At 51.7% G+C, this 12,260-nt stretch overlaps 1 protein-coding gene across 1 annotated transcript in view; it reads right to left on the bottom strand.

The window, feature by feature from the left end:
* LOC128720236 (homeobox protein homothorax) overlaps positions 1-12,260 on the bottom strand; it is a 111,953-nt gene that overhangs the window by 23,515 nt on the left and 76,178 nt on the right. The window contains exon 7 of the mRNA XM_053813932.1: positions 10,274-10,276. Coding sequence (XP_053669907.1) covers positions 10,274-10,276 — 3 coding nt within the window. The remainder of the gene's footprint in view (positions 1-10,273; positions 10,277-12,260) is intronic.

Here is a 12,260-nt window from a genome sequence, read left to right as displayed (position 1 = left end):
CAGCCCTTCGACCCGTCAACCTGGTCAACCGGTCAGGTCAGCGTCATAGGATGGTAAGGCCAGCAGCCCGGTCCCGCACGAATGTCGCCGCACGAAGGTACGCTTTCTTTGAGCCCGCCTGTGGTGCGATGGAGGCACTTCGCAGCAATAAGAGACCCGAAAGGAAGGATGGGAATCGGGGCGCGTGTGTGCCGTCGAATAAATGCGTCCCAAAAACCCCGAGACGGACACCCCCGGCGTATGGACATGGCATTTTCATGGTCGCTTCTCTGATGTCCGACCAGTTTGCCGCCATCGCACATCGCCACGGGACAGATTCACTCAAATACTGCCTCATTTCGGGTCCGTCGGGTGGATGGGTTTTCGTTCCGGGACCGCGAGCGCACCGATAATTCGATAAGGTCGAGTCCACCGAGAGAACCGAGCTCCGGGGTGGACAAGATGGATGAGGATAATCCGGTCCGGCGGGCGTTTTTTTCTCTCTTCTTCTTGCTTTTTTTTTCACCCCCATTTCAGCCTCATTTCGTAGACCCGCTGGTGGTGATCTGCTGCTCGAGCGAGCGAGTGATGCTCGTTAAAGGCAGGGACACCATCAAATGATCCTAAAACGATCGCTCGAGCTCACACTGCTGCCCTTTTCTTGAATGCGCCTGCCTGCTTGCCTGCCAGGCTGTTCTCAAAAGCCCACGGGGTGTCCGCATCTCTAAGGCACCATTTCGTTTCATCATTTGGGGGTTTTTGTTGCCTTTTTTTCTTTTGGCGGTCCCCGGGGCGATCGAGGCGTGCTTTATGGGGGCATCGGACCTGTCCCGATCGAATCGACACCATTCCACTCCCGAAACCCATCGATCGTGTGTGATCGTCGCCTGTGCCGTGGAACACTTGAGCGAGTTGGCGGATGGCAAATTAAAAAAAATAAGAGAAAAGAAGGAAAAAAAGCTCAAACCAAACGGCGGTGGCGATAATAATATTCTAGTCGCTTTTCTCCTTGTTTTTTTTTTGTGTGTGTCGCAAACCGTTTCCGACGCCACTTGCACGTCCTTTTCGTGGGTTTCACCCCAAAACCCAACACTCCCGCGCTGTCCTCAAATAGACACACGTCCCCGTCAGGCGTCTCGGGGTCGGCCTTTTTGGACTGGTCGCGGTGGACGTGTCCAAACGAGCGAACGCAGCTAACGAACGAACCGCGTGGCGACGTGAAAAAAAAAGAAACACACACACACACACGGGGGGAACGAAAAAAAAACGAAAGTAACGAAATGCAAAATTAATCTATATGCTAATTATAATTTGCTACACACCAGCGATGCTCCGGCCGGTGTCCGGGAGGCTCGGAAGGAGGTCTCGGAGAAGTCGCAAAAGACCACGATCCGAGCACGTTGCGCCCGTGGCCCTTGCAAGATAGTCTGCCGGCTGAGAAGAGCCAAACAACTCAACGAAGCAACGGACAACAAAAAAAAAGCGGAGCAAAAGATGGAAGGCTGGCTGGCTGGCAATAACAATAACGATGCATACACATACACACACATACACGAGCGCGTCGGTGAGACTCCCGAATGCAGCGCGATCGCAAGGACCAAGAAATGCACATCGCATTTTAATTTGGCATTATCTGTATCATATTCGCCTCGCGAAACGATTTTGTTTTAAATGTCTTCAAAATGCACATCGTTTTGCCCGCTTTATTTTTTTCTCTTTTTCTTTTTGCTGCTGCTGCTGCTGCTTTTTTTGTTGCTAACCTGCCACCCAACAGCCCTGGTGCAACTCCTTCCCAGCCCCAAAGAACCATCGTCTACTTCGTCAGCAAGTGCCACCGAGCTTTGCGTTCCATTTGTCTTCTCGATGGGGTTCGATGGATCGTTTGGGGGTTGCGGTTGTTTTTTTTATTTCTGCACCGTGTGCTTTGAGGCTTCGTTTACTCCTCCTTTGAATTCATAATTATCTGCGGTATGAGCCGGCGGGCCGCGATCGAGTGAAAAAAAAAGAAACGAGTGCAGCAAATGGGCGAACCGTGGCCAAACGCATAAGTCAATCAGCGAGTTTGCGGCCGTTTTGGAGGGCGGAACGATCCGTGGGGAGCCCGTCGTCCGTCGTCTGTTGTCCGATTTTCTCGGCCCGGTGTCATTTGAGTGCGCTTTAAAGGGATGCAGCCGCGCGTGTGTGAGTGGGGGTTTTTTTTACACTCTTTCTCTGCCCGCACTCGCTGGAATTCAATTCCCAAAGGCGCTCGCGGGCGTCGAAGGCTCGCTTGCAGCTGGGAGATGGAGGAATTTTATTCTCTCATTATTCTCTCCCCCCAGGAGGAGGGGGTTTTAAGGGAGCAGATTTCGCCACCAGAAACACATTTAGCGACGCCCGGAATCAACCTGAATGCCTCGTGAATGCATTCCAGCCGGTGCCGGCATTGCACATGCAGTGCGTTTGCATATAGATGAGTGGGAAACGAGCGCACGCGCACATACACACACACACACATACAGAGTCGTGGAACAAATCTCGGACCACACCTCCCCCCATCCACCCTCACATGGCTACCCCCCTTTCGAGATCCGGCTGTGAATTTAAAGTACGAAGTCCCGCGCCAATCCGCGAGCTCCTTGCGCGTTGTGCTGCGTTGTAATGGAAGAAAATAACAAAAAGCACTCTCTCTCCCACACACACACCCGTCTTTGTCGACGCAAAAGGGAAGGAGCATAAGATCCACCCCCCCCCCCTGCCCCTGCGAGCAACGTGTTTTGCATCGTGTTTTTCGCGGCGCACCCGATCGCGATCCTCGACGCAAGCTCATCGCATCGCTCGGTGGCGGTGCAATTGCACTTTGCACAAAACTAGAACTCAATTAAAGTGGTTTGTGCATCGCATTTTCGCGGCACGTCGCCGCCAGGTCGGTCGATCGGCAAGAAAAGGGAGGGAGCAAAACGAGAGCAGAAAAGAAATGAGCGAAACGATCGAGCGAAAGCGATCGGGCGAAATAAAACAAAATCCAATCCACTGCTCGGGGGAGGGTGTGCAACCGACGCCAGATGATGATTGTTTCCGTGTTTATTTTCCACCCCATTTCTCGCAAAATCGATCGATCCGGGGGCCACGGAATTCGATCGCGTCGATCGTCCTGGATTGTGGACCGTTGGGGCTGTTGCGAAAACTCGTGCACTCACGATCGCGAAAGCGGTTTGGTTTTCTTTGGCGGGATTTTCGCACCCACGATGTTCGCCCTTTCGCGATGGTGGAAATAAGAAGAAGAAGAAGAAGAAAAAAGGGCGTGCAATATGCGATCCGCGATGGCAGTGGCCTCCATTTTTCGCGACGATCGTGGCCGTTTCGTGATGATCGTTAAGCTACAGGCGCTAATAGGTTGCCATTTTGAGTGGCGATCGGCGATCGGCCTGTCTTCGAGCTGGCTTCGGTGGGCTTTTTCCGCGCGCGTTTATCGCCTCCACACGCCACACCACGGCCAGCCAGAGCGGAGGCTATTAAGCGAAATCATACCCCAGTTAATCGCCTTTGCATCAATAAATTACGGGTTATTTTATGATTCATCCAATCGGTGGGGGAAATTATTTCCATGGCGTTCCTCTCTCCGTCCGGGGTTGGGTTCCAATAAAAAATTAAAAAAAAAAAAACACACACGCACACTGTCATTTCGGAGTGATTCCTATAATTATAATTTGTTATGGGTTGGCTTTGGTTGGCGATCGCTAGTCCCAGCCCGAGGGCCTATAAATCAAGCAGCGCTTAGAACACCTGTTTTGGGGTGGCGCAGACCCGTCGGGGTTTATCAACCAGACGGATTTCTTGCTGTTCGTTGTTCGTGTTTTTTTTTGTGTTGTTGTCCTGGAATCCTTTTTCTCCCACCTGGAGCAGCACGGGTTGAGCGTTTGTGCCGTCGGGTTGTAAATGCCGTCGGTCGGAGAGGCGCGTTTTCGCGTGGTACGAAATCGCATTAGCAATCGAGCGAAGTTCGTTCGCCAGGAAATGGATGCATAAATAAACGATCGAGCGGTGCGATTTTCCCCGCTTTTCGCCCCAGACTAGACGAGGTTTGTAACGGGCGTCCACTTTGCGTATGGTAATGGCGTGTCCTGGGAAAGGGCGGTCCTTTTCCCGGGGTTTGATTGGGGGTAGAAAAAAAAACTCCCCAAAACGGAACGAAACACGCAGGCAAAAGGATTTGCTGGCAACGGCGAACGGCGGAAATCCGAAAAAACCCGTTGGGCGTACATCAAAAATCAATTTCGCCGATAAGCGAAATGAATGAATTTCTTTCCGAGCGCGCAAGAAATCGATCGGGTGGTGGCTTTTCTTTTCTTTTCCGGGTTTTTTTTCTTGTGTTGTAGTTGTTATCCGTTCCGCTCGCACAAGTTAAAAAAAAAACCCCAACGCCAACCCAACCCGTGTTTGGGAAAATCGATTAAATTTCCACCACCCGGCCGACGTAAGCGAGCACAAGCGGGGCGAAGATCGATTGGGTCGGAAAAGCTAGGCTCGCGCCAGACCCCTCCCAGCTCACACAAAAGGAGTGGCCGATTTTTCCTCCCTTCTTTCGCACTCTCCGGCGCGCATTCCCCGAGGGTGGGATGAATGATTGGCAATTTACGGTGCCGTTTTATCGTTTTGTGTTCGCGATTTGGCGAAAAAGCGATTTATTTCCACGGCTTTAAAGGCAATTTCATCACCGTCCAGCCGATCGGTGCGGGATGAAGTAATTTGCACAACCACCCGAGCCCGGTGCATACAAAGTTGAGCGTTGCGTCGAGTGCCGGGAAAGCGGATCGAGAAGTTCAATCTTTTCTCACGTGATTACACGGCACACGGCTTGACCACGGCTTGTTGCATGCCTTCAGCTGCAGGCTTCGCGTCGGAAAATGGCGCGTTTTTCATCGCAAAATTTATGACCAAAGCCCCGAGATCGTGGCCAGCCCCGGAGCCATACCGGTACCGTAGGGAGACGGGACAAAAATCGTTCCACGGCCCGATCGGTGTACGGTTACATTTGGCGGGCCGTCAAAGCCATTTTCCGGTCGATCAGATCGACGCGATCCACAGCGATAGCCGCTGATCCACGATCACCCGGGCACGTCTGCGATAGTGCCCGCGCGATGGAATGGAAAATAATGCTGATTGATGAAACGAATCATTTAAACGGGCACATTTGTACCCGAGCCCGGACCCGGGCCGGGGAAGCTTTCCGATCGACGAGAGGTTCAATTAGGGATCGCGCTCGATCGCCAGTCTCGAGCCCCGCCAGGGCTGGAAACCGGGGATGGAAAATAATCACAGCCAGCCTGAGCTCGGCGCCAGCCAAGACTCGCGTTCCGCGACTCGGCAATCCGTGCAAATGCACCCGGACATCGGGACGGGTGGGTTTTTAGCAAAATTAACCCCCCGCATGTCGCTGGGTTGGGGCTGGGTAGGCTGTGGGAGGCCACCCCATAGAAAAGGGGATTTGCTCAAATGCCACACGGAGTTGCCGGTCAAATCGTTTAGCGAAACCTGTTTTCCTCGCTTTAATGGTCGAAAATAAATCTCAGCCTCACCGCGAGCGAGCGAAGTGAGGGAAGGAATGTCTTCATAGCGAAAAGGTGCAGTGCTACTGTTGCACTCAACCTGCAGCCGATAGTAGCAAACGCAAACGGAAAAAGAAAGCCCTTTCCGTCGGGCCGGATAATCAATGCCAATCACGTCTCGGGCGGGTTTGTCTTTAGAAAATTGGGCCGTTAGGATCCTCCCGGGGATCGATTTAAATATCCCGAGACCCTGAGCTGCGCGGTGCATTCGCGGTGCAAAAAGGGCATCATTAGCGGGCGCTAATGCAGCAGCCCCAGCGACTCGAAATGACTCCTCCACAGAACAAGCGGTGGCTGCCGTTTTGATGGGTTTCCATATTTTAACTTTTACAACTCTCTTTCGTTGCTGCGTTTCGTTTACTCTCTTCTTCCCGACGGCACTTTGGGGTCCCCGGTGGGTTTAACCGCACTCTGGGGGACGATGGGAAGACGATGAAAATGAGGAACTATAAAAATACGCTTAACCGATCCGTCCGGATGGGGCGCAAAAATGAATCATTTCGCTTGCGTCTCCCCCAGGGGGCGAGTTTGACTCCCACCGCAAAAGGGAGGGGGGCCAACTATAAAGTGCCTCAAAAACGTGCCACCGTGATTTATGTATATTGCGCGGGCCACGGTCCCGTTCGGGGTGTGCGCGATTGTAATTGGAATTCGTTTTTCTTTTTTCCTTCGTTTTTGCTCTAACACGAGCAAGTTGGGAGGCCACAACAAACAACGGCACGAAAGAAACAAAAAACACAATGTAAAGCAACGCACACGCCGGTTTCTTTCGCGTCACCATGGCCCATTGGCGTGGCCCCAAAAATAGAACTTCCGCTAGGTAAAGGCCCCGTGCTGCCTCGGTGGCGCAGGATGTCGGATAAATATCGGCCCAGATAATGGCCGGTAATGCTGGTAGAACATGGCATGGTTTGCAGGTAATTTCGGGCGCGCTAATGTTGCTGCTTTTTGCTGCTTTAGTTTCGTTGTCCCCTTCGGGTACCTAGTTGTTTTTTTTTCGCTCAATCGCACAAACGGATCCACAAACGGTGCAACCGGAACGGAAAAACGAAATCTCGGTCGTCCGGTTTCGTCCTTCAAACCAACCAGCTTGGACGGTTGGGTTCCACGGAATAACACCGCGTGCCGAGGCCGCGAGCACACGCTATCTTGCGAGGAAAATCGCGGCAACGACGGCAAGTCTTCCGCAAGGAAAGTCGGCAAGCGAAAACCGAAGGACCAAAGCGGACCAGGAGCCCGGAGAAAAGACAAGTGAAAAAAAAAGAAGATAAAACAAAGCGGCAGCAGCAACGACACAAAATTAAAAACCAAACAAAAAAATAAACCCTCCACATTGTACGCTCAAGTGGAAAGAATCAAAGATAGAAAAGCTGTTGACAAGAATTAATGAACGGAAGCGCATTGCACATACACACACACGGGAGGGAAGCAGGAGAAAGATGAAAAAACAAAAAACACACGCGAACCCACGATCGGAACTCGCTCTAAAACGTCGCTAAAGTTAGCCGCCGGGGGATGAATGGAAACCGAAGTCGGTTTCGGAGTCGCAATTGACAAAAGCTAAGCTGCGAAGGGATGTTTTTTTTTCTCTTCTCCTGTTGTTGCAGTGCATTGCTCGGGATGTGCTCAGGACCGACCGGGAAGGCCGGCAAGACGATCAAAAGGACCAAAGGGTGAGCGAGCAGAAGAAAGGCAAGGCGAACAAAAGCACACACACACACACACGCGGGGGGAAAAAAGTCACATAAACGGCAAAAGCGATTCATTTTCAATCTCCCCCCACCCCAGCACTCGCAGATTGAATTGATGAATGAGTTCTTTAGGGAAAAGCGAACGTAAACCGGCGCGCGGCTCCGGGAGTTAACGAACAAAAGTCCCGGACTGGGTGGTGGTTGCGTCGTGAAACAAAGCAAAAGCAACGACGAGCAGAAGAAGATGCGAGTAAAAACAAAAAAAAAATAAACAACGCCACATAAAACGGCAATAATAAAACACAAGACGAAAAAAAAAACGATCCAAGTCCGTGCGGCGGATGCGCTTATAACGGGGAGGAAAATGCACCACTGGCATCCTGTGGCCATTTCAGGGCTTCCCTGAATCGGGAAGGGCGATGGGGGGTTTTAGGGCCACAACCCAGACGAAGGGCAACTCGATGCCGCTGACTGTTGTTTGCCGATCGAGGCCAATTTGAGACGGATGCGCTCGTTCGCGCGCGCGCGCGCGCGCGTTCAAGATCGCGAGATCGCTCTCCCGTCGCGTTCGCGTCGTCGCGTTTTGTCGCGGCATCAATTTCTCCAATTTAGGCACGAACAAAAACAAACAGACCGCACCCTTCTGTACCTTCCCATGTACCATGATCCGGTCGATCGTTGCCACCCTGCTATGGCTTTGAAACCAAAGGATGCCGCTGATGCTACTTGCAACCGCGGGGCGATTGTTCTCATCCACGCGGGTCCTGCACAAAACGGACCCGAGCGACCGTGTGATCTGGTGGATGGATCCTTCCCTGGGACCCACCTGCTGGAAAGGGGTTCGATCGCGAGGTCGATCGTCCGTCGGCAAATAAGGGCATTGTTTCCGATGCTGCAACCGGAGCTAGCCAATCCAATCCTTCTGGTCTTCGGTGGCCATTCCGAGGAACTCATTTGCGACGCCAACCACGCACGGTTTTGAATGGTTGCAGCCGTCGCTAAACAGGTTCAGCGTGCTTTCAGGCGCGGTTTTCCGGCCGCTTTTCTTCGTGTGCGTGCGTGCGTGCGTGTCCCCTTTTTTGGTGGAATCCCCATTACGGCTATTATCGGTATTATTTAAACCGTTTTGCAAGCCCCAAACCGAATAAGCCCGATTTTCGTGAAAAAATACAACATCCTTTCAGCCCAGCTCAAACACAGACAACGGTCCACGTACACACACACAAACACAAAAGCCCAACGCGACCCGTTCGAAAAGGACACCCACAAATGCCACGCCTGCAAAAATGGGGGATGATGCTTTTGTTTGCGAGCGCATTGTCTCGTGTATGTGTGTGTTTGTTTGTGTGTGCCCTCTATTTGTTTGGCCCGTTTTGCGCTAGCGCTGTAAACAATCCGCCCATCGAAGGGATCGCCGGTGGCGCTATTGTTGCCCCGAAGGATGCCCGCAAGCGCAACCGTTACACGAGCCCGTGGTTTGGAAAAATTTGAATAAACTAGATTTGCATTTGGATCGACCCGACGCAAACCCTCCGCCATGGTAGAACGACACACGCCCTTCGCCCTTTGGTGGGTTGAAAAAGGACGTTTGCCAAAAAAAAAAGGAAAAGAAAAGGAAGAAAAGAACAAACAGGCACACAGCCGCGGGGGTATCGGGAAATCAAAACCAGAAGCAAAACAACAGACTCCGGTCGAACGAATGAACTTTTTAATCCGATTCGACAACTTGAGGGGCGTCGTAAGTGGTTTTGCTGGTACGACACCGGTGATTCTATTAATGCATTATGGTGTTTTTGGATGTTTGTCTACGCGGCTACGCCACCGTTTCGTGTGTGTTTTTTTTTTATGCGAGGGGGATGCGTTTGCTGTCTCGTGAACCTCGCAAAAGGTTGGTCTTTTTTTTTTTTGGTCTCTCACCCCGCTGGTAAAAGGGTGTCAATGGCCAGATTGCACTGGTTCGGAGATAAGCAGCTCGCGTAGGGGTGGGTTTTTTTGTTCTACCACCACGAATCGCAACCATCGACCGATCGAACGGGAAGATACGCGACCCCGGGAAGGAAAATGCGGCCGCGTCAACGTGCGGGAAAAGCGTGCATAAATTAGAAAAAAAAACCCCGCCGAAAACTTCACGACGCGGCGAATCTCACGGATGAAACCGGGCGTACGGCGTATGCAAATGTGTTTTTGGGGACGGGGCCTTTTTGTGTTTTGCTAATGAAAATGGCCATCCTAACGAGACAAGCAGAGCTCGAGAGAACGAAAGAAAAAAAAAACAAATCTCCCGCGGGAAAACTCCCTACCATCTCGGAAGGGGGGGAAAATTCGTTTGCTCGTCGGCTCGGGAAGGTCGGCGTTAAAGCCATTGTCGCTAGTTTTCCGGCCTGCAGATTAATTCAAACGACGATCTCGTCTCCCGGCTCGACCGAACGACATTACAAATGATGTGATTAAACGATTAGAGATAATAAAATTTGAAAAGATCTCATTAAAACCGCGCTCCGATTGTGCCACTCGCGTGGGGAGGAACAAAAGCACGCTGGGTTTTTTAGAATGGGTATCATTTCCCCAGGTCGGCAAACGAGTCAACCTGGCGAACCTATCCAAAATCCAACACATCAACACGTGGGGCGATGCCATTGGGGCGATCGATCGATTTGGCGAGAAAAACTCGCACCCCCAAGGCGCGGCTCTTGGGAAAACTCTCACACAACGCCAGCATGGGCCAGCAATATACCACCCACGCGTCGCGATGCCAAGCGATGGTACCCATGCGATGCGATTCCGCCGGTTGGATTAATAAATGCCCCTCAAACTGTAGGCCGCAGTCGCAGGGATGTGCTCGATTCGGAATCGTTTTATTGCTCCACGGGGCAATCGCGGGTTGGCGTGTTGGGGGTTGTAAAAAAAATCCATCCATCCATCCATTGTAGAGGCGACGGCGTAGAAGAAGACCAAGTAGCAGCACACGAAGGATAACAAGGCGACGAAATACGAAAAAAAAAACACACGACTCACCATCTGCAATAAACGAGAGAAGAGAAGAGAAGAAAGAAAAAAATAAGAGCGGCACACGACCGACGAGGTAATACTGATTAGTGATTGCACAAAGCCAATAGAACGATATCAATAAAATCGCGTCCGGTGGGAAGTGGGTTGTGGAGGAACAAGGCAATATCGTTTATGTTAATCTTCGCCATCATTATCATCATCATCATCATCATCATCAACGGATTGGGGTGTTGTTGGAGGTGCAATCGACAGGCGACCGTTTTGCGATTTAATATGGGAAACGCATAAACTTTATCTATGTCTCTCCCGGTTTGGGTGGGAGGAAAAACTTCACACGAAGGTGGCCCCGTTATCGGTGGGAAAATTAGCATCCCTGCTAGGGGGTGGCCCACGAGAAGCCGGGTTGTGTGATAAGAAAACTGAACGGGAAAATCGAACGCGTGTCCCTTGTGCGAAACGAGCCATCGTAAGCGCTGCTCCACGTCCTGGTCGGACTATCGAAGTTCTGCCATCTTGTGACGACGAACGAAAGGGCAACCAACGAAAAGCCCCAACGGTGATCCCCACGTGATGGCACACAAGATGGCGCAAGATAATGATGATGCGGTTTCAATTTAACCTTCCAGCGCCACTCGTTTTCCGCCCAACAGGCCAACACGCGCGCGCAATCGTGTGGGTGGGAAAGCGTTATCCTTCGGGATCGGCTCCCACGATCCGCTCGATAAAACCGCACTCGAGACGTCGCATCCTGAACGTCGGGACATCCTGCGGCAAAACGGTGCCACCGACCAACATCAGAGCACACACTGGCGGGGCGTATTGTGGTAATAAAAAAGCTGTTAAAAATTTATGCTCCGAATGTTTACGAGCCCGATGATTGATAAACTGGACTTATTCGGTTGATGCCTTCCGGCCGTCCGTCCGTCTGTCCGGGATCTCTTGTGGTTCTCGTGCTAAGAAGAGCCTGCTGAGATGAGATTTTTACAGCTCACTGTGCCGCGGCTGGAATTCGAAAGGGATGATGAGGGCCCCCTTTATTTTTTACGATCACTCGCCGCGTGTAATGGGCGCGACATCTGTTGCTTAAGCCGGCGAAACCACACTCGCAGCAACACCGCAGCAAAAGGACCTCGACAACCGTCGGCCGGTGGTCGAGTTCATTGATAATGAGATAAAAGTATTTAACAGCAATAGCAATAGGACACCAACGGGTCGTAAAAACAGAGAGAGAGAGAAGATGTGCTTCCTTCGAAAGGACGGGCCATTCGATCGCCGACGAGGGCATGAAACAATTGACACCATTCCCGAACCCGGTGGGATTTTGGGACCGGGTGAACAAGGGCGGTTTCAAGACAAACAGGGCTCTTTTTTTTTCTTTGTATATACCCATCATTACTCCGCGTGGACGGTGGAATTCCAAAGCGCAGGATTCGCCGCCCGTCGGTCATCGTGACGAAGCCGGATGATTAACAAGATCCATTTAAAAGGGAATAATATAATGGCTCGCGACTGCGGCCGTGGCGGTAATTTTCGGCATCGAACAATTCCCGGGCGTAATTTTAGGATCTCGCGCGCCTCTCGCAAGGATTTTGGGGGCCCCCTTTTTTTTGTTTGCTGGGCCGCTTCTAATTTTCCCCACCCCAATTTGTACAAAGGGTTTGCGCTCTGCCGTTCGAAATCAATTTCGAAAAGCACACGTCCTCGCACGCACATTCACCGGGTGATCTATCGAATAGGGCACACCGTTTTCGGTCGATCGCCGATCGACCAACGCAAGCCTCAATAGGCCCCCAAGACGTGCCCCGAACAGTGTGGGCCCTTTTTTACGTTACCTTTCTTTCTTCTTTAAGGCCTCCGCTTGCGATCCCGGCCGCAAACGAGTGTGAATAATTGCTTTTCAATTATACAAGATCATCAAAACTAATAGCCGTGGCCATTGTGGTTGAACGCGAGGCGGTCCCGGTGGGATTAAAACGGGGCGCGCGAAGGGCCA

This window comes from Anopheles nili, chromosome 2 (genome assembly GCF_943737925.1).
Source record: "Anopheles nili chromosome 2, idAnoNiliSN_F5_01, whole genome shotgun sequence".
Lineage (NCBI taxonomy): Eukaryota > Metazoa > Arthropoda > Insecta > Diptera > Culicidae > Anopheles > Anopheles nili.
The sequence above is the reverse complement of the archived record's forward strand: the minus strand, read 5'-3'. Positions and strand labels throughout refer to the sequence as shown.